Source organism: Acartia tonsa, chromosome 2 (genome assembly GCF_053477335.1).
Source record: "Acartia tonsa isolate MP-2025a chromosome 2, ASM5347733v1, whole genome shotgun sequence".
In the NCBI taxonomy this organism is placed as follows: domain Eukaryota; kingdom Metazoa; phylum Arthropoda; class Copepoda; order Calanoida; family Acartiidae; genus Acartia; species Acartia tonsa.
In genome coordinates this window covers 48641492-48669092 of record NC_137261.1, presented here as the reverse complement: position 1 = coordinate 48669092, position 27601 = coordinate 48641492, and the positions used below count along the sequence as shown (strand labels likewise).

At 31.5% G+C, this 27601-nt stretch overlaps 1 protein-coding gene across 1 annotated transcript in view; it reads left to right on the top strand.

The window, feature by feature from the left end:
- The window catches only part of LOC145312587 (insulin-degrading enzyme-like), a 66503-nt gene that overhangs the window by 27847 nt on the left and 11055 nt on the right, over positions 1 to 27601 (top strand). The window contains exons 12-37 of the mRNA XM_080151842.1: positions 4317 to 4498; positions 5804 to 5864; positions 6519 to 6622; positions 7533 to 7614; positions 8132 to 8272; positions 9598 to 9676; positions 10218 to 10293; positions 11263 to 11305; positions 11699 to 11746; positions 12231 to 12277; positions 12717 to 12749; positions 14023 to 14084; positions 14824 to 14902; positions 15458 to 15564; positions 16054 to 16181; positions 16815 to 16882; positions 17714 to 17828; positions 19035 to 19094; positions 19718 to 19795; positions 20322 to 20431; positions 20769 to 20998; positions 21399 to 21580; positions 22441 to 22526; positions 22876 to 23012; positions 25303 to 25404; positions 25931 to 26045. Of these exons, the coding sequence (XP_080007968.1) occupies positions 4317 to 4498; positions 5804 to 5864; positions 6519 to 6622; positions 7533 to 7614; positions 8132 to 8272; positions 9598 to 9676; positions 10218 to 10293; positions 11263 to 11305; positions 11699 to 11746; positions 12231 to 12277; positions 12717 to 12749; positions 14023 to 14084; positions 14824 to 14902; positions 15458 to 15564; positions 16054 to 16181; positions 16815 to 16882; positions 17714 to 17828; positions 19035 to 19094; positions 19718 to 19795; positions 20322 to 20431; positions 20769 to 20998; positions 21399 to 21580; positions 22441 to 22526; positions 22876 to 23012; positions 25303 to 25404; positions 25931 to 26045 (2555 nt within the window). The remainder of the gene's footprint in view (positions 1 to 4316; positions 4499 to 5803; positions 5865 to 6518; positions 6623 to 7532; positions 7615 to 8131; positions 8273 to 9597; positions 9677 to 10217; positions 10294 to 11262; positions 11306 to 11698; positions 11747 to 12230; positions 12278 to 12716; positions 12750 to 14022; positions 14085 to 14823; positions 14903 to 15457; positions 15565 to 16053; positions 16182 to 16814; positions 16883 to 17713; positions 17829 to 19034; positions 19095 to 19717; positions 19796 to 20321; positions 20432 to 20768; positions 20999 to 21398; positions 21581 to 22440; positions 22527 to 22875; positions 23013 to 25302; positions 25405 to 25930; positions 26046 to 27601) is intronic.

Genomic DNA, 27601 nt, shown 5'->3' with positions numbered 1-27601 from the left:
AATTTTTTTTTTTTTTTGATAACCATACCTGGAATATCTTTAAAAAATACGAAATTTCTATCAAACGCTTTGTTTGGCTCAAACTGACAAAAATTTTAAAAAAGTATAATTATAATAATAATGTTTTCTAAAGGTACAAGGTAAAGGTTAAGAACAATCTGTACCAATAAACAAAGGAAGAAGTCATTCTTTACAGGTTGATTTATTATAATTATATTTTTTTTTATTTGTGTCAGTTTGAGCCAAACAAAGCGTTTGATAGAAATTTCTTATTTTTCCAGGAAAGGTTATCAAAAAAAAAAAAAAAAATTTTCCCTATTGTTCTATTCAATAGGGAATACAAATATATAGAGCACCTTATCGTTCTACTACTATTGTTAGGCCTTATAACACACACCTTTACGGGATTTACTAGAAAATGACCTCCCTCTTTATTTAACCAGGAGAATTATTTTCAAAATAGCAATTTATTGTTTTTTAACATTTAATAAAGATTTCATTAAAAACAAGGATGACAACATCCATAAAAGCGAAGCACTGAAACGGTAGGACAAACGGACATGAAAACTTATATAGTGTCAGAACTGAAAATTCAGAATATAAATGTATAAGAGTCGAAGCAAAATTGTAAGTAAATTTGTTGAAAAACTGCTTTATACAGGATAATGTTTATGGACATACTTATATATTCAGGACTTGATTATTAAGTTGCTTCGCTTATAACATTATACTCTGTTGTCCCAGGAATCAATATATCAAAATCAGATCAATCAGATGATTAGATCACATAAAAATTTGTTGTTAAAAAAGTAAAAAAATCAACATGTTTAAAACGGACGTACGGACATTTTGGTAATAATTATAGAGTTGCTACGCTTTCTAAATCGTACCTAACTACTGAAGGAATCACCATGCAAAATTTGAAATCGATAGGACAATTCCAACATGCCTAAATTAACGAAAAAAGCTATCCGTTACGGACGGACGGAAGGACGGACCGACCTTAATTATAGAAAAGCTTCGCTTTTATAAATAATAAAACTTCATTAGTAAGAAAATTAAGTTTAAGAAAAGTTATTTATTGCATCGTATTAAAGACAGATTTGCGCGGATTTTAAAATGAAAAATAATAAGATTAAAACCAGCTTAGTTGTTATATTTAAATATACGTGGAAAATTGTCTGTAATACGATGCTATACTTGATTAATCAGTATTGCTAAGAACTGGTTCTAATCCATCGGATATTAGTTGGTTTCCATGCCATACCAAAACTTAAATCATACGATTTGTAATTACAAAAAAGCAATTTAATAACTATTTTGGACTATTAGGAGCACCTTGACCTTTGCAAAACTTTCGATACACAATATATTCAAATGGATATATGATAGATGTTGGAAATATTTTAAGAGGAATATTTGTCGTCAATTTAGCCTGTTAATATGGACATCATTTTTGGTCAGTTCGTTTATCCAGCGTGGGAGAAGGGGATGAGGTAAAGGGGTGGATGGGGTTTATAATTTTTTTTAGCCAGCTTCGATCATCACTTTATTAGAGTACATGAACATCTGGTAATAATATACCTATCGATTATTATCTTAAAATATTATGTAAAATTTTAATTGTTAACTTAAAAAATCAAATAAAAATTTTATAAAATCTTCATAAAAGAATTGTTACATACTTATCAAAGGATTCTATGCTATTGAAGGGGTTAGAAAAATATCTTACAACTATATTAGAACTTTAATCTATAAATGACATAGTTTATTATAGCTTATAAATGAAATAGTTGAAATCTTAAGCTCCAGAGAATAATAGGAGAAGTAGAATACTACTTTATAACTTACCATCTTCAACATAAAATCGGCAATCAAACATACATAATTTGTAGAGTAGCTCCACACAACAAAAAATTAATACAGTAATTAATTTAGGACACCTTGACCTTGGCAACGCTTTAGAGAGTTTCTCTAGAAAGTTTACGGCATCCAAAATTGATAAAAGTTATTTATCGCATCGTATTATAGCCAGCTTTCCGAATATATTAAAATAAAAAAATATAAGATTAAAGCCAGTTTTGTTAGTCCCGAGTTGCCGATTGACCGGGCTAATAAAACTATTAATTTTTATGATTCTTATTTAATATTCGTGTAATACATGGTTTTTCATTATTTTTGAGAACTGGTTCTAATCCAGCAAATATTAATCGGTTTTGAAGCCATACTGGAATAATGTTTCCAAGAAAATCAAATAAAAATTTGTTAATCTTTGACAATCAAGCATTTTATGTCTGAAAAGAATAAATATTATTATTTATTTAGTGAATAAGAATATTGTAGTACATAAAAATTATACAGAATTTGTTAAGAGCCCATGTATATACCTAGTACTACTTTATTACTTACCTTAGGGAATAGGCAGGCGGCGGTAGGATCATTTATTATAGCAACAAGGTATAGGCACTGTTCACTGCAACCTTTATTTAAAGAAGCAAATAATAATCAATACATAGTAAGATTCAAGGATATTAAACTCCAAAGAATTTTCATATAAGGAATGATTACAAAATCTTTAAATAGTGAAAAAATCATTGATTGACAAACGAACAAAGTGAGTTGTAGACAAGGTTTTTAGTGATCACTGAAAGAGTTAAAAAGAAAAAATATTTTGAAAATCACTTCAAAAATCTATTATAGATATACATATATGACTTTTGTAAATGATGCTTATTGGAAAATGGAATCTTCTTAAAATTTCAGACGTCTATATTTAATAGCAGCTGAGATATTTTGATTTTCCTCAATCCATTTCTTTCTATAAGAACAATAAGGGATTTTAAAATTCTAGTTCAGCTTCCAGTGATCAGTGAATGGCTATTTATTATCATATATGATTCATATGGATCAAGTCACTTTTGGTATGATAGGCCAAATCAATGCCTATATAGTAATTATTTTTTGTAAAGAAAACAATTTATCTTTTAAGGCAAACGAATAAAAACTTGATTAAAGAATAGCTGCTCTTTTTATGATCATAACTTTTATCTAGTTTAGTAATATTTTTTAACTAAATGTATATATATGGGGCAGATTTGATATTATGATTATGATCCTTTTTTATTATCCTGGATGATTAACTAAGTATAGACATACTCTATTTGCTGTATTGGTCTTATAAAGCAATGGATATATAATATACATACGTGGATATTATGACAGGGGAAAATTTTGTCGCAAATTTAGGTTGCTACTTTAGTCCTCATTTATTGGACAGTTATTTCCTCCAGAAAGAGGGAAGGGACGGGGTAAAAGAGGTGAATTGGGGGGTTTCGTTATATTATCCAGTTGGACTGACCATTTTATTAGAGTATGCAAAATATGGTGCAACATCCAAGTAATCAATTTACGTACATAGATGATATGTAGTTTGTAATTTGTATGTAGTTTCAATATTGTTTTAGTTATTACATGATATACTTCTCACTTAGACAAATAATGAATGTATAAGTATAGATAAAGCCATACAACTCCCAAACCTAATTGGCGGGGAACTTTTTTTTCTGCTAGGAAATTGCTTTCTTCTCTTTTGTAACAACTTGGCTGTGTTTATTTTACTTGTAACTAGCGGCTAAGCCCTTAGACTTTAAAGGCCTCTAGTGACACTAATATAAGTTTGAAAAGAAAGGTAATTAGGTAATATATCTAGGGGAGTTTTTTTGGGATAGTTTGCCTTTACCAAAAAGAGCTAAAATTTATAAGATTTATATTTAAAGGACAGCTCTATTGGTCCACTGGTTAGTAGGCTCTTTTTGTACTGACATACTGAATTTTTTGTTTAGGATATATTAAAACCGAAATAAAAGAATAGCTGCTCAAGTAAATAGTAGTCCATTCAAAATTCACTCTAATTTGCTTATACAGATTTATTATATGTTGTAGGTCAATTTTTTAAAAAGCAATTCATTCATGCATTTCTAAATTAAATTTCATATTTTGTCCATTCACGTAACAAATTATGAAAAGTGAAATTGAATTTTTTACATACGCGATTAAAACAATTACACGTGAATTTAAAGTTTAAGTAGATTTAAATATAACATTTTGGTAATATCCTCTTAGAAATATTTTTTTTCAATATTCGAACCTATCACCTCCCCGGCGACGAGCGGATGCACTACGTGTTTAGCCACGATCGTGGGTTTAGTGTTACGTGTTAAGCCACGGTAGCGGGTTATTTCTTTAGATAATGATATATTCTAATTTCTCCATATAGAATTAATTTGCTTATTTCTAAATAAACTTTTAATTTTTAGGTTGAAAATGGAAGCAATAAGAACTTGAAATACGAGGTGTATTCCTTCTACAAGCGAAACTATTCAGCAAACCTGATGTCCGCCTGTCTTCTACATAACACAAGCATAAACAAGCTTGAAGAGATAGTTCTTGCTAAATTTATTCACATTCCTAATAAGAATATTCCTCAAACTATATATAGGTAATATTGAATTATATTTTATTTGTAAATAATAGATATTTTCTATTATAACTTCTTGGCAACTTGTCAAAAAATTGTGGACGTGGAATGCGATCAAACAAACAACCTCCTTTAAAAAAAAACTTATTCTATAATTTCCAAACCCATCAAGTGTAGTGTTCAGGCGTCCAAATTTTTATGTCAGATATCAATTTGTCAGATTAAATAATATTTTTATGGAATTGACATAGATTCGCAAAAATTTGAATAATAAACCTAGGGTAAAGTTTAATTTTACTTGAAAAGAAGGACGCATAGATTCAGAAAGTTTGGCTAAAGGGTTAAACAGACATGCTCAAATTCTTTTATATTCAATTTATATACAGCTAGCGGCACTCTATTTGAAGGGGTAAGGAAATAATGAAAAATAGCCAGAAACCATCCCAGGACCTATGTTTAGCTTACCTGTAATGGAAAAATCAATCGTTCTAGTAGTTTTCGATATATTTAACTACAAACAAACAAAAGCCTTACTGCTTTATATTATAGGATTGTATTATGTTTTTATTTATGTGACTCAACTTTACTATATCAAAGGTCGTCGTAGTTTCAATAAATATATAAAATTTATCTCTACAAAGATATTATGTTAAGTTGAGTTTGTGTGTATTTTACTTTCTATGCAATATGGAAGAATTTAAGAATAAGCTTCCCAGGGAGGGAGGGGACATTGGACTGTTAATTAATGTTATTCATATTTTATTATTTGACTATTAAACTTTGGGATAGTTTTCAGGTTTTTGATAGGTGGGTCACAAACTGGTAGTGTCTAAAGTTTTCAACAAATAATTTTAATTTTACAGACGGAATAATTTTGAATATCATCATTTGGGATATATGTATATAAATTTACCGTCCATTGTCTTATCCCTTAAGATCTCAAAAGATTCCTTAAATTTGGTCTTATAGTTTAGTCAAGTTAAATTTTTAAAATATATATAGGTTAAGCCGTTTGGCCGCTAGCAGCCTTTAAAGTTAATCGATTTTTGTAGATAATCGATACCAGGAACATTTTACTATGAACTGCACTAGATCCAAATACTAGATACAAATATTGTAATACACTACTAAAGATCAGTTTCGACGAAGCCCAATCTGTACAACTTTTGCACCAATTTTGACGTCATATTCTCCATCTCTTTTTTAGGGGTTTTCTTTCCCACTTCTCCTCTCATCTCCCTCATTTTATGCCGTCACAGGAATCAAAAGTGGTACAGATTGGGCTTCGTCTCAGTTTTAAATTATTTTAAGTATTTATTATTTTAGAAATTCAGTCTTTCGTGCAAACCAGATGGGACTCAAATTATTTATAGTGCCACTTAGAGAGGTATATATATATTTGTAAATGTCTATCTATTATCTAAAAATATGTCTGCTTGTCTATCTACCTGTCTCTGTCGCTATGTCTATCTGTTAGTCTGTTCGTCGGTCTCTCTGTCTGCAAGTTTGTGTGTCTGTTTATCTATCTGTCTACTTATGTGTCTGTCTATCTATCTGTCTACTTATCTGTCTACATATCTGTCTACTTATCAGTCTGTCTCTTTGTGTGTCCGTCTGTTTGCCTATTTTTCCGTCGATCTGCCTATCTGCAAACCTAGGTTGTCCTTCTAACTGCCAGCTTTACTATCTAGCTATCTGTCCGCCTACATGCATGTACGTCTAAATGTCTGACTGTATATCCGCCAATCTGTCTGTCTGTCAATCTCCCAGTCTATTTGTATATATTCATTTCTCGTATTCATTCGAATCCGGTGGATAGGAACCGGTTCTCATCCATACGAAAAAACTATGTCTAGCATCGTATTATATCCAGCTTTCTACGAATATAGAAATGTAGAATCATAAGATTAAAACCAGTTTTTTTAGCCCGTGCCTTCGGCCCCTCGGGGCTAAAAATAATAGTTTTAATCTTCTATATCCGCGGAAAGCAGTTTATAATATAATACGATGAAAGAAATAACTATTATCTATCTATTTCCAGATTTTCCATTTGAACCTGACGTTTCCTCTTGTTGGGTTCAGCTGTTATCCTGAATGTTGTCCTGCCACTTTTATTAGGAATATAATCATTACAATGTGTCAAATGTGACAACTTTCCATACAAAAATCACCAACCTACATTGAAATTTGAAAAGGATAATTTTGACTATTAAAGTCAACAATCCTCCATTACGATAAACAAAATTTCCCCTTCTTAAGATTAAATTATTGTTGAAAATGTTTGAACACTGAAGGTTTGTACACACAAATCAAGATATATCAAGATTTAAGTCCCCAAAGTTTTCAAGCAAACGAATGAGAGATCATGTTCAAATGTCTCCTCCCTCTCTGTCTTTTTCATAATATCAATAAAGAGTCATAAAATCAAAATTCAAGGGTACTGTAAACACATATAAATGAAAAGGTTAAAGGAATAAAAATCTAAATGATTATATTTTATAACTTTTAGTCATCTATTACACCACAAAGGAAAAGGAAGCATATTTTCATATCTTAGAAGGAAATTATTAGATCATTTAAATCTATACCTACTCTTAAATAATAATGTTAATATATCCGTCGATCTTGAATAAACGAATAGGTCGGAATAGGTTATTATTTTAAATAGAAGCCAAATAAATGCCTTTGGGCAGTTTTAGTCTATTTTCCTGACGGCATCTTCATCTCCTAGAGGTTAGGGCCGAAGCATAAATAAATCCAAGATACTAGAGGTGAAATAGGTCAACTTACAACAAATCTTAACGGACGGACAGGAAAACACTCTAGTTATAGAGTGGCTATACTATATTAATAAAAGAAATAGGAGTTTTTCCTAAAAGTGCCAGTCGAATATTGCCTTCCCCCTCTATTTTTAAAATAAATTTAAAAGAAAGCAGGGAGTATTTTTTTGGCTATTCCTTATCATTATGGAGCCCATAACTACGGACCTAAAGTAAAAAAATAGGGGACTTAAAACTATTTTCTATAAATTTTTGAATGATCTAAAAACTTATAGACTTGGATTTGCTCATCATGTTGTATCAACACACAAAACTTTTGATTTCTCGGATATCTCTTTTCTAATACTCACCATCCAGGTAGGTTGGGAGGTCTTTAGACCTGGCCGGTCGGTCTGTCATCAATGACAATCTACAAAATTTGAATAGTTAACAGTAGAACGTAGTGAAATGAAAAATTATAAGATTTAAACTAGTTTGGTAACAGAGGGGCCGAGGAAATTTCGTGGAATATTCATGATTTTTCAGTATGGCTGATAACCTGTTGTATCCTAGATGATATTAATCGGTTTGAAATCTATACTGGAAAATTGTTGATTAGTTAATTAGGTATTCTATGTTGTCTTAAAACAGAGACTTTATATTTCATCATATATATTTAATTTTATACATAGTGTATTTTTGTTTAAGAAAAACTGTTGAAAACTATGAATTCTTTTTTCTGGCATAAACTCTCCAGTCTACTGAAGAAAATAAGATATTAATTAATTTCTTTAAACTAATAATAAAAAGGAACAAAAAGAAAACATTACGTAATACGTCATGCATATTTGAAAACATGAAAAATATCTAAACCTACTTAGATTTTACTATTTAGTTAACAGAATATGGAGAGAGGCACACTGACACAATTATATCCATAGTCTTCCAATACCTGCAGATGTTAAAGCAAGGTCCTTTACCAGAATATTTCCACCAGGAACTGGCGAAGATCTCCAGCCAGCTATTTGACATGAAGGTCAGCTTATTATCTTAATAAAAAATTCCGTTCGTTCGTAACGAATAAATCTTTTCGTTAATTTAGGTAGAAATATTCCATTGTTTTCTATTTTGGTTTGATGATTCCTGTAACAGTAAGGTACAATTTAGAAAGAGCAACTGAATAGCCATTATCAGAAATTCAGTATGTCCCTTATAAACATGATAAATTTTTAGCTTTTTTTTATAGCTATTAGATTCCTAGGACGATAATAGAAAAGTGAAGAATCTTTATAGATAAGTCTTCAAATGTAAGTATGTCTTTTATTTAAGTAATTTATGATATAAATTCTATATACGGTATTCTAGTTTAGACTTTTTAATAACGTTTAATGCGTTGTTAAGTTAATTTTCATTTGTCTTACTATCTGATTTCCTGAGCTTCGCTTTTATGGATGTGTTAACTTGCTTAAGATTTTTATTGTTGCTTTTCAAAATGTATGAGCTTGTCTTTTTGCTCTGACGAACCCCAAACTGCCCCACTTTGAGAAAGGCGATTCCAGTGACGTCATATACGAAGGGGGTAAGAAAATCTCTTCAAAAGATATGGGAGAAAAGGGAAGAGATTTTCTTCCCCCCTTCCCTAAACGTATATGACGTCACTGGAATCGTCTTTCTCAAAGGGGACAGTTTGGGGTTCGTCTTTTTTGCTCTTTGTGACTAGCTGTTAATAGGATTAAATTTTGTCATTTATAATTTTTCTTCTTCATATTTTAATCAGCTTTAGTTTTCTTACTAATATTGAAATTAATCCTAAAAGTAATCAAAAAAAGCTATTTTGAAAGAAGATTATTATAATATTTTGAAAAATATGATCGAATACTATGTTGAAGTCAAATAAATACTTAAATGAAAGAGGGGTAAATTAGCAATTGATATTTTAATTTACAGGCAACAGGGCGTTTTTTCTCAAAGTTCCTTGATGAGTCCCGACCCCCCCCCCTCTTTATTTTGAAACAAAATTGAAAATAACAGGGATTATTATGTTTTTTTTATTACTTTAGATCAGGTTATGGGTAGTCCTGTAGAGTTAGGGCCCCACGCAGGGTTTTGGCATATGAATAAAACTATCCCAACTCACTTTTTTCAATTTAATTATTGATATAAGGTAAGGGGTTTCAAATTTGGTAGGCCCTTTAAAGAAATGATTTGCAAACATATGTAGAACTTAGAATAAAAATGTTATCTGTTATTTTTTTTGTAAAATTTTAAGGGGGGAAAATAAGGGGTTTTAAAGTTTAAGGGGGGTAAACAAACACCACTTTACCTCCACCCTTGGTCGTCCATGGTCTGTAATTATTTCAGGAACAAGATCAATCCATAAAAATAGTGGAACAAGCTGCCCATGCCATACATTTATATTCTCCTAAAAGCATTATTTCAGGTAATTTTATGTAAAAGTTACATCTACTCTATAATTTATGTTTCTTTTTATAATAAAGCAAGCTTCCTATGCTCATACGTCTGTATTTCACAAAGGCAATATTTCTGGTAAAAAATCACCATTTTGAAAACAATTATACAAAGCATTCAGAGTTCTTATCTTGACCTTAAAATAGCAGGATTTGAAAAATATAAAGTCTGATAAATTTTATGTTGCTTAGAGTAAGGCAAAATTTTAATTTTAGAAAATTCATGATATGATAATTCTATGATTTAGCATAGAATGAATAACATAGGGTTATAAGTAATACACTGTGATGCTCTTCAGTAACAACAACATTTTGATAATGACAATAAAATAAAAAAATAAAAGTTTAAAGATTTTTTACAAAAAAACATTGGAGGATTTTTGATGAATTGGTTTAAATAAAGAATATTAAAAAAATCTTAAATCATGCAGTTTCAGTTTCCATATTCTTCCAGGTGATTGATCAGCAGGAACTTTTCTCTGTGTCTACATTTACATAATTAATTGTTTTTAGGTGAATATAAGTTATCAGATTGGGACCCTCAGAAAATTGTGAATATTCTCTCTTTCCTCACTCCAAACAATCTTAGGAAAGCTTTCATAACAAATATCACAGGGAGGGAGGGGGACATTGGGCTGTTTATTACGCTAGTCCCCAAAGTTTTATAATTCGTATAAAACGCTTCTTGTTCGTTAGCTCAACAACTTTCGGAACTTTCATTGAATTTTGATTAATTGGTTCATTAAGATAGGTTTCCAAACATTTCAACCACTAATTGTTATCTACAGAAGGGGTAATTTTGTGTATCATCATTGCGGATGTACATCACTTTATCGACCATTGACCTATCTCTTTAGAACTTGGCAACTATCATTTTGACCATTAAAGCCTGAACAATAATTTATATATATTTTTTAAGCAATCGACTAATTACTTGTTGTAAAAGTATAAATGGCAATTAACCCAGCTTGATTGCACAACCTTTACTAAAGGATCTGTGAGTGAAAAGTTGTGCCTGTTAATGGGCTAAGGTAATCCTTCTACTTTACAAATAATTTAACGTGTCAAAAATTTCAAAAAAAAGATAACAACTATAAAAACACTAAAGTAGAACAAATGTAAAAAAGATAAACTAAAAGCTTTAAAAAGATTATCTTCAAACTGTCTTCATTTTTGTGTATCTCAAAACCTTTTTACCAATTTCTATTATTTTTTTCTTAGTGCAGCTACTTTTTACAAGTGAATGTTTGTGCGACATTTAATTGCATATCATATAAAGTTTTCTATTAATTTAAAAAATAAATGTATAACTCAGACAACCGCCTGGTTCAAGTGTTGGGGACATCTTCGTCTGCTAGCAAATTGCTTTTTGTGCTTTTGTAGGGAATTGGCTGTGTTATTTTTTTCGACGTTATTGGCTGATTTAAAGACCTGATTGAAAGTCGGCACAGGGTCCTTTCCCGTGAACATACAGTTATTTAACCCCTGTCCCCTCTATTCTTATACTGTAATGTGTAAAATATGGACTTTTTTTATGAAAGCTTATTTTGCCTATTAGAATTACTGTGTTATCAAAGAATGCCAAATACCTAGAGACAAAGGTAAAATAGTTTTTCTTATTCATTATTCTGCAAAATATAAACGCATTACTTTTAAGAACAATTTGAATTTAGAACATTGGAGGATTTAGTAAAATAAACTACCAGTATGGTTTCAAAACCTAATAATATCCGATGGATTAGAACCGGTTCTCTGCCATACTTATAAATAATGTATAGCATAGTATTACAGACAATTTTCCACGAATATTGAAATAAAATTCATAAAATTAATTCCGATTTTTGATTTTATAATTTTTTATTAAATATCTGCGGAACTGTCCATAAGATTCGATGCGATAAATAACTATTCAATGTATTTTTAAGATCAAATAGTTTCAAACAGAAAATAATTTTTAGAATTTAAAGCGCCTGAAGCATAATATTTTTATTTAGGTTGAACCATATTATGGTACAGAATATCATGTGGATAAAATTTCTCAGGTGAATAATTTGGTTTAGAATCTTCTGTTTACATATATTTGTTTTCTTGGTGTACTTCAATTATGATTACCTAGGCTATTTTAAGTGATGTTTAAAACTATGATGTAAAACTAAAGAACATGTTTACATTTTTTGGTTACTGAAGCTCCCCCCCCCCCCCGTTATTTTAAAATTTTGAATAAAACACATTTATAGCCCCTGTGGAAGACCTTTATTTACGGGTTCTTTATTTTGTTTGTGGTTCAATGCTATATTTTGGAATCATCCTTATTTAATGATATTAGATCAGGGGTGCCAACAATATTATTTCTAAATCTTAAAAGAATGACGGTTAACATGGATAGAATATTTAACGATAAATTATTCTTAGATAAATCTAGCATTCGTTGTCTTTTCTCTTCCTGAGATATTATTTATCTACTAAAATGACTGAGACATGTGCTTTATGTTTACGAATCAGAAAAAAATTAAAAATGTTTTACAGGAAGTAATGGCTGAATGGAAAAGTGTGAAACCAAATGAAGAAATGAGGAAATTTTTACATTCTATTATTATTAAGAAATTGCATTTTTGTTAATACCTTGCTTTTTAAAATGAGAAATTGAAATGTCTACCTTCCTTGTAGAATAATCATGGGGGTGGAGGGGGGGGGGGGATTAAGTAAAAAACATTTTATATCTCCGATATATTACCCTCCTTGTTGATCATTACCCACCTCCTCCCTATAAAAAAAAACAATTGGTAGGTGAAGGGGGGAGGGTGGAGTAGAATTGTTATAAATTGGAGGATGCAGCTTATAATGTTTTCAAAAAAAATAAACAAATGTTACAACGCTTTGGCAAATTATCCCGATTTATGTCATATTATACGGGAATATGCCGTCCATTTGCATAGTTTTTGGAGAAACTATAAGGTGCTTCCAAAAGATGGTTTGGTAATAACAAAATTAAAATGTAAAATTAATTAATAGTTTACCGGAGCCAAACTCTTATCTGACAAACAGGAAAATTCATTTCTAGCAATGTTCCAATTTTAATCTTCTCTTTTAGGAGTAAAGTCACTTTATAAGTTACACCTGTTATTTAGTGTTCTTTTCTAGTAATGTTTTAAGTTTAATCTTCTCTTTTAGTAGTAAAGTCACTCTATAAGTTACACCTGTTATTTAGTGATTTGTCTGCAATGTTAACTAAATTATTTTACCAATTTTAATTTTCTTCCCGTCCCGTCTCTTTTAAGGTCTACTTTTTCACTTCTATTTTTATCCATTTCCTTTTTTGATTACATTACCAATCAAACTATTAGGCTTTTTATCTCTCTTCTTTTCATAGTCTACTATCAGGGGCATCCAAGATTTTTTATTTGGCGGGGGTAAAAAATTTGTGTAATGGGGGGGTAATTTGTTTTTGGTGGGAAGTAAAATGTGCTTGGGGGGGGGGGGTAATTACCCTCCCCTGAAATCTGTTGGCAGGGGTAAATTTTTTTACCCCCAAATAATTTACCCTCGGGGTAAATTTTTTTACATTAAGGGGGGGGGGGGGGTAATTTAATAATATAAAAAGGTACCTACCTAATTATAACTACTATTAAATATTTAGTAGTAAAATTTTATTTGATTATCTACACCCCCCCACCCCTTGGACGTCCTAGTCTACTATTAATGATAAATTGATGTATAGGTTTTATATCCACTGATTCACCATCTCTTAAGTTTTCGCCATAGTTGCATATTGTTTTCCTTGTTTTTTTTTATGAAAAATGATTTAATAAGAATCCAATGAATGCAAATTGGTAAGAAATTCTTTTTTAATTTCGAAGATTTTCTCTTGATTTTATTATCAGTAGCGGTGCTACTATGTAAGATTGTTATGTTGGCATGTCCTACGCAATATGTTGACAGGGGTTGTGAAACCATTAGAGGGTGAAAACAAGGAAGGTAGTCCTTACCAATTTTAATTTCTACAACCCCCCCCCTCCCCCCCCTGCACACCACTGCAAATATATCAGCCATGATCCCTTTTTTATTTCACATAATATATTATTTTAAAAATAACATGTCATCAATTACCACTCTTTACAATACTGTCGACGTAAAGAGAATAGTGGAAGAAAGAGTTTAAGTTTAAAATTTTTTATTTTAGCTAAATTTATTCTGATTTATTTTTAAAAATTTTTAAATCCCTTACTTCATACAATTTCTTTTATTTCACTAAATAATGCGACGCTAACTTTGGACTAACCATCCTTGTTTTCCAAAGAAATGAATTCTCCCCCTTTAGTCTGGAGCCGTTAATGAAAACTGGAAAGACTCGCAGACAGCCTGAGCTCACTGCTAATCTAGGTAATTCTTTTTCCAGTGTGGCTTCGAAACCGATTAATATCCGCAAGATTAGAACCGGATATCAGCCATACAGAAAAATCATGTATAGCAATGTATTACAGACAATTTTCCACAGATATTAAAATGCAAATAAGAAAAGTGATATTAGTTTTGTTAGCCCGAGCCTTCGGCCCCTCGTAGCTAACAAAACTGGTTGAAATTTTTTAATTTTTTAATTTTAATATCCGCTGTAAACTGTCTATTATACGATGCGTTAAATAACTATTATTATTTTATAAAATGTTTCAAATGAAACTTAAAGGATATATCACATTAAATTCTTAAATTATTCTTCATGCTTCATCCTATTAAATAAAAGTATTAATGCTTTTTGTATGAAGCTTAAACATTCTATAACCACGGAATCGATTGAGTTCTCCTTGCGATGGTTTTAGACTATTTTATTATATATTCTTGAGCTGATTTTAGGCTATTTTTCAATTTTCAATACATATCAACTGGTCATAAATGCTATGGGCGCAGCCACTAGTAATACTAAGAATGATTGATGTAAAGCAGGGAGAAAGAGGATATTTGGCTGTTTATTACACTACTCCAAAAGTCGTACTATATCATTTTCTTATCGAAAATTTAGCCAGCGACGAGCATCACTTTATCAGTGAACATGAAAATCCGGTGCAACATCCAAGTAAAAATAAATCGATTTATATCTATTATCCAAGATGAAAACATTTTGTAGAACGGGTTCGCATGCGAGTCTGGTCCTCCCCCGATACAAGATTCATCCTGCCAAAATCATACTTTCAGTTCAGATTCAGGTAAAAACAGTATCTTTAGAAAATGCAGTTAGGGTTTACACTTTCCAAAACTAGTTATGAACCTTCCCAGAACCCCTCCCCCCCCAGTTTTGAAATAAATTTAAAATAAGGGAGAGGTTAGTTTTTTTAACTTGTTTGTTTTTTATTTAAGTAGCTTGGCAAGGATAAGGCCAGGTTTAGTTAGGTTAGGTTATATTGGATACTGGGTAGCCCCGCAGGGTTAGGCCACTGCAGGTATTTCCACACCAGGGAAAAAATCAATTTCTTTAAAGCATAATTGGGTAAGTGTCAGAACTCCCCCCCCCTTATGATTAAATTGTAAGTTATTTTTTAAAATGATATTAGTGGCATGTTAATAGGTAATTTCCTAAATATGATTAGCATCATCCAGAAACTTAAACAATTGAAGATATTTGTGATTAGACCCCTAAAAATAAAAAAAAATTGTCAGGTGCAGTTCTTATAAATTTTATATTAATTCCAGGAAGCAATCGTTACCACCAATATTTTACCACTTGCCCTGAAAACAATTTCAACAAATATATATTTTTTTAGTTGGGAGGGTTGTTACTCCTCCCCCCGTGAGTACAACCTGTTAAACTTGATGGTCTACATTCTGAAAGACGCAATGGTCGAAATCGCATACCCAGCTACGCTAGCAGGTAATAGGTTGCATTAATAACTACCGGCTAAGCCCCTAGAAACACTTGAATGAAGGAGGGGGTGGGGGAGTGGAAGCTCTATTTTAGATTTTAGTTTGAAATATAATTTTATTTCTAGGGGCGATTTATCTTAACAGGGAAGAGATACCCTGTCTTCAAATAGTTATATACATTTTTGGCCCTATTAAAAGCTTAACTGTAAAGAAGAGTCATCGGTTAGCAAGATCCTGCACTACACACAGATAGACATTGTGTTACTTTAGATATTAGAGTAAAACACTAGAGGGGGAAGGGGTTGAATAACTGTATGTCCCTGTGCCGACTTTTAATTGGGTCTTTGATAAAACAATGAACAGCATTGGTAATATTAATACAGCCAAGTCGCTATAACAAAAGAGCAAAAAGCAATTTGCTAGTAGACGAAAAAGGTCATTAACAGGGGGATCCAGGTAGTTGTCTAGTTATACATCTATACTATTTTGTATTTAGGTCTTTCCTACAGTTTAAAGGTGTCCAAGTACGGGATGGAGATATTGGTTCGAGGCCATGCTAAAAAGAAAACATTGAAATTAATATCAGAAATTATTGATCAAGTTTATGGACTTGATTTTAAAGAGGTATGTTTTTTTTTAATTTTTCATTGTTTATTTCCGTTTTTATATTCTTTCAATGAATTACAAGCTTTTGAGAACATTAACCTAACATTAAGATAACCGACTAATAGACCAACAAATCAACTATAAAACTATAAACATTAGAATAATACTTAATCTATTATTGACTGTATTGCTGTATTGAATTTAAGTTTTTATTATTAAAAAAATTTATTTATTGGTAAATATTATTCAGTATAGTGAAAGATATTGTTTTTCACTTATATTAGCGCAGCAACTTTATAGTTAATTTATATCCATCCACATAGTACAAAAAAAGACCTCTTAGTTTACAAAGTTCATCTCACTTTGTAAATGTCATTCAACATGATTGGGGATTATTGTAGGTTTTTTCATAAATATCATTGGGTTTCATAGCAAACCCCACCCCCCCTTCCCAGAAAAATAATAACCAAGGAGTAAATTACCTTAGGGTATATTTTTTTGAGGAGGGGGGGGGGACTTTTTTGAGCATTTTGGTTTTAATTACAAAAACAGAATATAACCTATGTATTATTACTTTATCATAGATCTGTTTATAAACACTACGCCATATATAACCGCAATCATCCTTGTTATATATTATTATATTTTAAGGAAACCTTTCAACTTGTGTACGATGTTCATAAGAAAGGTCTCTTAAGCTGCCTAGCTGAACCTCTTAAGTAAGTTCATTATTTTTCCTCATCTTTTTATTATTTTTATTTTCTTAAAATAAATTAGAAATAGATATTAAAAACATTAAGTTAGATAATTAAACAAAAGCAAGGTGGTTTTTTTTTATAAGAAAACTTTATTGTTTGATGAACATTTTCCGTCTGCTAGCAAATTGGTTTCTGCTACTGTAACTTGGCTGTGTTAATATTCCCGTCACCATTGGTTGATTCTCAAGAAACCGATTGAGAGCCGGCACAAGGTCATTAGGGTAGGGAAATACAGTAATTTAACCCCTTCCCCATCCAGTATTTTACTCTAATATGCGATGTACACCCTGTTGAGTAGCAATGTGTGGTCACACGAGGAAATATTATTATTAGAGATACACCCTGTATTATTATCATTATTATTCTAGGAGTCAGGCTAAATATTTGATGAACACCCTGTTGAGTAGCAAGGTGTGGTCCCATGAGGAAGTATTATTATTATAGATACACCCTGTATTATTATTATTATTATTCTAGGAGTCAGTCTAAATATTTGATGAACACCCTGTTGAGTAGCAAGGTGTGGTCACATGAGGAAATATTATTATTATAGATACACCCTGTATTATTATTATTCTAGGAGTCAGTCTAAATATTTGATGAACACCCTGTTGAGTAGCAAGGTGTGGTCACATGAGGAAGTATTATTATTATAGATGCACCCTGTATTATTATTATTATTATTCTAGGAGTCAGTCTAAATATTTGATGAACACCCTGTTGAGTAGCAAGGTGTGGTCACATGAGGAAATATTATTATTATAGATACACCCTGTATTATGATTATTCTAGGAGTCAGTCTAAATATTTGATGAACACCCTGTTGAGTAGCAAGGTGTGGTCACGTGAAGAAAGATGGGCTCAGCTACAAGAAATCAATCTTGACCATGTCCTGGACTTTGCTCAGGTTTCAATTTTTATATATTTTTTTGCAGCAATGCGGTTAGTTTCACACAAAGTGCTTGTTGTCCCCTCTTCTTATTTTTTTTAAAAAACTTATAGATTTTGCGTGGGATTTGTATTCCTATGTCTAATCCCGACAGAAGGCTCTAAGCGAAGCATCATTATAATCATGTCTGAAAATGTAAGTAGAAGATGATTAAAGTCCCTCAACAGATTATGACGTCATACGATAAAATTAGCAATGAGAGGCCAGCATAAATTTTACCATTGGTCAATTACAGTGTATCCTGGCCTCTTATTGACTATTCTATCGTATGACGTCATAATCTGTTGAGGGACTTTAATCATCTTCTGTAAGTATGACCTCAAACAGTATTTTGTTTTAAAGGAATTTTGCAACAAATTATAATTTCTGACAATCTTTAAGTGTTAATATTAATTATCTCAACTGTATGATTTTAGAGCTTCACTGTTAGATACGTTATCATCCTTGTTATCATTGTATTTGAACAGTAATGAAATAACTCTTTTTTCAAAAATATACATAATTTTCAGTTAGTAAGAAACTTGATTAAAAAGTTTTTTTCTTCTACTAACAACAAAGGATTAATCCAAAAGCCTTTTGTTACTTTTGATAATACGAAAACAAATGACAAAAATTCTCTAAAAATCTAATCATTTTTAAAAAGAATTTTAATTATTGAATTAAATAGATAAATACGTATTTTATTTAGTGTCAGAAAAGGATAAATTAATTTTGTTTTCATTAGAAATGTAAAGTTGGGGATATGAGTAAATTTATTGTTCATTAAGTGAATTTCCAGTCTTATTTCGAAACCGATTAATATCCGCTGGATTAGAACCGGTTCTGAGCTCGTCTGAATAATCATATATAGCATTGTTTTACAGACAAATTTCCTCGAATATGGAATAAAAATCATATTGTTAGTACCAGTTTTGTTAGCCCGAGCCTACGAATCCTTGGGGCTGACAAAATTAGTTTACAATTTTTCATTTTAAGCGGAATGCTGTCAATAATACGATGCGATAAATACCACTTTCTTTGTTAAATGTCTGCTATGGTTTGTATTTGAGTAGCAAGGATATTAGCTGCTCTACTGCTACACTTAATTGTAGCATAGCTGCTGAAGTACACTGCAGTTTGTTCATAATACTCACTAATTAATCATTAATTATACATTGTATTTAGAGGTTTCTTGAGAATCATAGATTTGAGTGCCTTGCTTTTGGAGATATTGACATAGAACAGGTACTTTTAAATAATAATACTTTCATTCTTTACTAGCGGCTCGTATTCATAGGGATAGGGGAAGCAGAAAATTGCCTAAAACCATCCCAAGACATAAATAAAAAATTAAATATCCTAAAACCATCCCGGGTCCTATTTGAGGCTTCCCTGAAATGGAAAACTCAATTGGAACAGGAGTTATCGAAATTTTAAGCTACGGACAAAAATAGGATTTCAAAAGAAAATCACATGCAGGATGGACCAAAGAACTGTATGAAAATAATATCTCTTATTCAAAAATTTGGTTAGGTTTATAGACCCTCCCCCGAATTTGATGAAAGCCTGATTAGCATGGTGGGAGGAGATATTGGGCTGTTTATTACACTAGTACCCAAAGTTTTATAGTAACGTTTTCTTCTTCGTTGGCTTAAAAACAAACTTAGGGAACTTTTAAAGCATTTTTTAATAATTGGTTCATCAAGTTAAGTTTCCAAACGTTGCAATTACTAAATGTAATCTACAGAATACTACAGTTTTGTGTATAATCATCGGCGATGTACGTCAATTTATCTGCCATTGTCTTATCCCTTTAGATCCCTGCTGGTTAGCCTATCTATTTGTATTGATTATAAAATATATTTCAGACAAGAAAGTTGACAGATCTGATATTGAAACGAAGAGCAGATTTTCTGGATACAAGATGTGAAGCTCTACAATGCAAGGTGCGTTTTAATAAAAATCATTATTATAGTTTAGTTTCTTGCAGCGATTTCAAGGACAAACCCCAAACTGTCCCAGTTTTGAGCAAGACGATTCCTGTGACGTCATATAAAAAGAGAAGGGGGGAAGAAAATCTTTTCCCTTTTCTCCCATCTCTTTTGAAGAGATTTTCTTCCCCCCTTCCCTTTTTCTTTCCCGTAAATGACGAAACTGGAATCGTCTTGCTCGAAACTGGGACAGTTTGGGGTTTGTCATTTCAATGGATGAGACAGTGGACGATAAATTAATGTTCATCCCAAACTATAAAATAATACCCATTCTGTAGAAATAACAGACAAGTACCTCCCTTCCTTTTTCCCCATTTGTCTGCTTCTAAATTATTTTCTGCTACTTGGCTGTGTTAACATAAGCGACATGGGTAATTTTGCATATAATCATTGGGGATGAACATTAATTTATCGGACATTGTCTTATCCCTTTAGATCCCTGGAAATTCTTGTTTTAAATTAACTTTAAAACTGGTTGCAGGTTGAAATGAACCCACTACTTGCTGACTGGTTCAAATCTGACAATGTCGAGAGAATTGTACATTCGGAAAATCTAATAAACAAGCACAGAAAAAGTTGCAAAGAAAAAAGGTACATTCTATGTTAATGGTGTTAATCATGATTTTATTATTATACAATAAGGTCGTCTATAAATGAGAAATTCAAAAGATATTCGGATTTTCAGAGAGTTGTCCTTTATGCTTTACTAACTCTTTTTAGGCTAACTCAGTTAAACTTTTGACTAAAAAAACATTCCTTTCATTTTTGTAAGTGTTAAAATGCCGAGTAACTCAAACACAAAGTCATTATGAGAATAATGTTATTTGGTAAAGGATTCTCAAACAATCAAATAAATAATAAACATTACCGGCGTTTTTTTTCTTCATGTTAATTTCTTAAAATTTTAATAATTTGATTTTTTTTTTAGTGTAAATTCAACAGCAAAAACTGAAGCCAATAGTGATACTACTAAAGAAACAGTTAATGGATCTGCTGTGGCTAATACTGATTCTATCAAGTCTGATAATACTACAGCTGATGGTGAAGATAAAGGCGCAGCCATATCAACAGCTATAAAAATAAATGCGCCAACCACATTAAAACGAGGCCCCAGTGCCAATACTGAGATTAGACCTGCTTTTAGTTCAGCCATCAAAGGTATAGTTCCTTGAAGGATATAACATTTGCATAAATAATAGATGTTTTTTACTATCTTTAGATTTAAAATGTATCTTATTTCGAAAAAAACTAATCCTGCCCTTTTAGGGAGGATGCCGAACTTTTGAATCTTTCTAATTGGTTATGGTGTTGAGGTATATGTCTAAAATTATTTATAAAAGTGTGTCTTTGTCACACAAAAAACTTTCAACATGTTTGTAAAAACCGATCTCAGCTAAACTGAAAAATCATGTATAGCATTGTATTACAGACAATTTTCCATGAATATTAGAATAATAGTAATGTGTAAAGCTGTCTTTAATACGATGTAGTAAAAACTTATTTCAAGCTTTTAAAAAATTGAATACCCTGCCATCATGTGACTATCCCTCTGAAAAAGATGGTCAGCCAAGCACAGAGCCGTACTCCCTCAATGGAAAACCTAAACCTGCAAATGGAACAACGAAAGGCACAGAGACAAAGACTATAAAATTCAGTGATAAAGTTGAGACACGGAAGCCAAGTACTGGTCATGTCCCCCGGACTCTAAACAGCCTTACAGCACCTAGATCTGATCAAGGAATGAATTTTGAATTATTTTGAATTACACGCGAGATGTGTTTTAAGTATGGAAAGTAGAATAATATCCGAAAACCAGACTTAGATATAAAAATTTAATAGCCTCTTACCATCCGGAAACCTGTAAAAAGCTTCCATAAAATGTATTTGAAGGAGAAAAATAGCCTCAAACCTGTAAGAAGCTTCCATAAAATGAAGAACTCAGTCAGTTCAGTAGTTATCGAAATCTTAAGCTACAGACCAGTCACACCCCTAATTGAAATAAAAATAATATTCCCTGTTCGGTCAGAAATTTGAGACACTTGGTCAATATATTTCAGTAAGCCATATATCTATGGACTGAGTGTCTTCGTTGATAAGAAAGTAGAAAGGGTTCAAAACAATAAATAGAAAATTTGAATATTTATTTACGGACAAAGGTCAGCTAAGATTAATACTTTTCCCAAATATATTTCTACCCCTCCGTAGAATTTTAATGGTACCCAAATGTTGGCAAAACATAAATACTATATAATGATAATTTCAGAATAATATTACTGTCACTGCTACAGACAAAAAAACCTTACTACTTTTAACTTTACATAATAACTAGCTGCTGCGCTCCTAGCATTTAGGAGCTCTGTATTTGAAGTAGTAAGGAAAGTAGAATAATAGCCTAAATCCAAATTGACATATAAGATTTAATAGCCTAAAACCATCCAGGAATCTATGTGAAACTTCTCTAAAATAGAAGACTAAATCGGTTCAGTAGTTCAGAAATCTTAAGCTACAGACAAAAAAACCTTACTACTTTATATAATAAAGTGTTGAAATACTAAAAGGACACTTATAAGTCTTAATTTCTTAAATTCATTATCCCAGGATCTTCTCGGAAGGGTTCCATATCTCCTCCCGGAGCTGGCGCCTCAACCTCACAGGGATCCAGACCTACCTCTCAATCTCCGCCCAGGTAAAGGATAATAATCATTTTGATTTTGATATGATCTCTGTCTATGTGTTAACAGAGAGGGAACGAACAATTGACTGTTTAATACACTACTCAACAAAGTTTTATGATAGCCGCTTTCTTATTCGTTAGTTTAACGATTTTAGGATTTTTTTTTTACTTTTGATTTGTTGGTTTATTAAGTTTAGGGTCCAAACATTTCGACCTCTTTGTAATCTACAGAAGGAGTAATTTTGTTTATCATCATTGGATCTGTACATCAATTTTTATTGGCATTTTATTATCTCTTTATATCCCTATTACCAATTTCGAATTTTTATATAATAAATCTACAATAAATTATGTGTATCAGGTTGAAGTCAGCGTTGGCCTCCAGTAGCAAGCACCACAATACAAACATCAACAACGAGACTGCACCAGTGGCCAGGGGAGGGGGAGGGGGAGCCGAGGGGAGCGAGTGTACAGAAAGAGATCTTTTGATTCCTCTAGGTTTTTTTTTATACAAAATAGCAGATTTAAGTACACAGTGGATGATCAAATGCAATCAAATGTAATTCAACAAGGATGACAACATCCATAAAAGCAAAGCTATAAAACAGGGGCGTCCAAGCTTTTTATTTTGGGGGGGGGGTAAAATTTTTTTAAGGGGGGGGGTAATTCGGTTTTGGCAAGGATAAGGGATGGGAAACGTAGGAAAATATTCTTTCAGGCCTATTTCAAGCCTAGGCCTAATAAACCAGTTTTGGGATGGCGCAGTAGTTCGTTATAAACGCTAATGAAAAAGCTGTGTGTGTGTGTAGATAAAGTATAGAATCAAATTCAGGTAGCTAGTTTAAAGTAAAAAACATAACTTTTTATAAACCAATATATTAATGGCTTTTGTTAAAATAAAGTTTTTTCTCTCCCAAAATTTTTTTTATCTTTTACTTTGGTAATTTGAACTGTCAGAAAGCTATCGTTGGGTTTCCCTCAGACAGATTTTAGTTTGTATTATTTGCATTTTTATTAATGAGTAAAAATTTTATTTGAAAATTTCATTGCTAATTAAAATTCAAAATAAATAAATTAATATGCACTTGGGTAACATTCTATCAAGTTCTTTGGATACTATTATGTAATGATAGATTTGTACTGTGTTGTATTGTACAAATATTAGGGTTAAGGTGTTGTATCAATTCTGTATTAAATTTTTAAAATTCAAAATACAACATGTAATTTATAAACTACCAAATGAAAATTCGTAGATACCTTCTTTCCAAAAAATAATCCTTTTTTTTTGTTTTTTCTATATGGCCCTTTTTTAATGTTTAACTCTAAGCAGATTTAATAATTAAGCTAATGTGAACCAACACCATTTATATTTATTTTTTAGTAGCAGACAAATCATTATTTTTTCTAGAATTCTGCTTCTAAAATTTCCGCCAATTGGTGATTGGTTGATACAAAACAGGCCTATTCTTATTGGTTTAGAGCGATAGCTACTTGGGAGCGTCCGCCAGTTTGATAGGAATTTGTAAAAGTTGCAATATCCCTTTAGAATCTAAGCCGGGACCTAATAAATGGCCAGGTTTCCTATCCCTTATCCCTGGGTTTTGGGGGGGTAAAATGGCGCGCCGCAAATTTTTTTTACCCCCCCCAATATTTTTACCCCGGGGGTAAAATTTGCTTGGGGGGGGGGGGTAATTACCCCCCATGAAATCTGTTGGCAGGGGTAAAATTTGTTTAATTTAAATTTTATCAAAATTTAGTATTAAAAATGCGCGCGAAGCGCGCAAAAATTTTTTTTGTTAGAGATTTTCGATTTGGGGGGGGGGTATATACCCCCCCAAAATTGCTTGGGGGGGGGGTAAATACCTAAATACCCCCTCCTAAATGGTTGGGGGTGCCTACGGCACCCCCAGGGTAGGGGTAAATGGGGGGGGGGGGTAAAATGAAAAAAATTTTGGTGGTGCCTACGGCACCCCCAAATTCGTTTGGGGGGGGGGGGGGGTAATCGCCCCATTACCCCCCCCCCTTGGACGCCTATGCTATAAAATTAAAAGGAAGAACAGACGATTAATAACTCTTGTAGGGTGGCAAAACATTAATTTATAAGTCATAACAAAACTGAATGTACATTTGTTGAAGGACAGTTTTTATATCATATTATGGATAGTTTTCCGCTAATATTAAAATAAAAAAAATATCGGATTTATTTCTTCCTAACGACTGGGCCAACAAAACAGGGAGTAGTTCTATAATTTCTTTTTTTCAAGGGAAAGTTATCTATAATACGAAACGATGAATGATTTTTTCCCTATAATAACTTGTTTTAATCCAGTTAATCCAGTTTTAATCGGTTTCCAAGCCATACTAGAAATTCTTTTCCTTTAATATACTTTTCAAACCCGGTAATATATATTTAGCTCGGATTAATTTCACTTAAACATCTTGAAAAGAAATTAAATGTTAATCATAATATCATTTTTCATAATTAATTAAAAAATTTAAATTATTTTCCTACTAAAGAACATCATATGAGATAAAATATAAAGTTTTTTGAGCAAGTAAAGTTTTTTTTATCAAGGACATCCAAGCTATTTTTGGAGGTGTAAAATAAGGAATTAAAATTTTAAACAGGCATTAAAAGTTCACATTATTTTAGACTTGTTCTTTAAGGAAAAAGATAAAATAGATTAGTTTTTTTTGTTGTTGACAAAGTGACAGACGAACGTACACATATTTTATAGTAAAAATTAATGTGTAATCCTGTTTTGTATAAGAAATAAAATGTCTAAAGGTTCGAATACTGTGGTTATTGATAATGAACAGCATACAATGTCTATGGTCGTTTTCTTTCTTCAGATTAATTCATCTACCCTGGAGAAAAGTTGTATCTTAGGTAAAATATTTATTTCTTCCTTTTATAAGGATGTCTATGAGTCTTTCTGTCTATGTTATCTTAGGATCTCGCTAACTGCTGGATCGATTGGGTTCTCATAGGTTCTGGGAATGTTAATAACTATTTTGGGTGCAAAAAAATCGCCAATGAAAATAATAGCCCACCCCACCTCAAAAAAATATGTATAATTCCCCTTAAATGTCATTTATTTTAAAATCGGATTGGTATAAAAATAAGGTAAACCTTTCTTTCACAGAGACTAATTTATCAAAGAAGATATGTATTTTTTTTTGGTGTTTACCCTTACATGGTATTATGTTACTCTTGTTTTAGCTATATTCTAATTTATTGGATTTATTATTACTTGGATCATACACCATATTATCATGTACTTTAATAAAGGGAAACTCCCCTCCTTCTGGATAAACGAACCGACCAATAAAAAATGTTTATGTTGGCATCCTAAATTGACAATTTTTCCCCTCTCATAATATCCACGCGTATTCTATATTCATTTCTATTTCAGAGGTGTTTACCCACATGGTGCGTGAGAGAGTGATTACGCGACTTCGGAATCATGTTATCCTTGGCTATCTTGTAAACTGTGATGTCAGAAAAATTAATGGAAGCATTGGGTTTAGGTTAGTTAGAATTTTTATGAACAAAGCTACATCATAATTACAAATACCCTTTATGACATTTTAAAGGGGATATTATCGTCTGGTAAACGAGAAAACCTTTCCATTGCCAACGGCAAAAATTAGCCCCATCCCCTTTCTCCTTTAAACATTAATTTACAGTTTAAAAACAGTTGAATGAAGCAATGAATGTTTGTAGACCACATTTTAAAACTTGAAATATTTCAATCATTTTGGTTTCACTTTTTATAATTTTTTTTTATTTAAAACTAACGTGGGTTTAGCAAATCTAGTTTTGCCATATTTATTTATGCAATTCAGAACGATGTATTGTCTGTCCGTGTGTGTTGGCCTTTTTCGGGGAATATACCTACTATAGTTTTAAGCTTTTTTTAAGCCCTTAATCAAGGCGAAAAGTCAATAGAATTTTAATCATTTAGCTCTAAACTTACATTTTTTCGCATGTACAATAGTGTTTAAAGGCAATTAGCTAAAAGACCATAAAAATGAAAGTTGTAAAGAAAACGTTTTGCATTTTAAAAAGGTAAACAGTGTATATGGTTAGTTAATTTCTGGAAATAAGAGGGATAGTGTATAAAAAAAGATAATTTATCACTTGGATGTTGCACTAGATTTTAATTTTTCTTCATCCCCTCTCCTCCTACTGCATGAACGAACTGACCAATAAATGAGGTCCATGTTGGCAACCTTATAGATCCCAAATTTTCCCCCTGTCAATAAATCCACGTATATTCAATATCCATTTTTGTATAGGTATATCAAATATGAATTAAAAAATCGGCATTATTAAAATCATAATTTTTTTTACAAAATTAACTTTTTTTATTAATCAACAATATTGATTCAAGAGAATAAAAATGCATAATTTTGTTTGTTAAGATTTATTTTTAAAATTTATATAATATTAAATGCTTTGATTTAGTCAAATATGCATTAAACCTTAAATACCATAATATTTAATTTTTAAACAGTTTTCGACAATTATTGTCAGGCGTTTGTATCTTATTTTACAAGTCAAATTGCCCTTTGATTTTAAGCTTTCAATTAATGAAATTAAACCGACGGATAATAGCTATATTTGTATTTTAACAAGGATGACAACATCCATAAAAACGAAGCACGGTAGGACAAACGGACATTAACACTTGTATAGTGTCAGAACTGAATAATCATAATATAAATGTATAGGGGTCAAAGCAAAATTGTAAGTAAATTTGTTGAAAAAACTGCTTGATTCAGGATAATGTTTATGGACATACTTACATTTTCGTAAGGTCTTGATTATAGAGTTGCTTCGCTTATTACATTATACTTTGTTGTCCCATGAATCAATATACCAAAAATCAGATCAATCAGATGATTAGTTCACATAAAAAATTGTTGTTAAAAAAGTAAAAAAATCAAAATGTTTAAAATTGACGTAAGGACATTTTGGTAATGATTATAGAGTTGCTACGCTTTCTAAATCTTACCTAACTACTTAAGGAATCACCATGCAAAATTTGAAATCGATAAGACAATTCTAACATGCATTTATT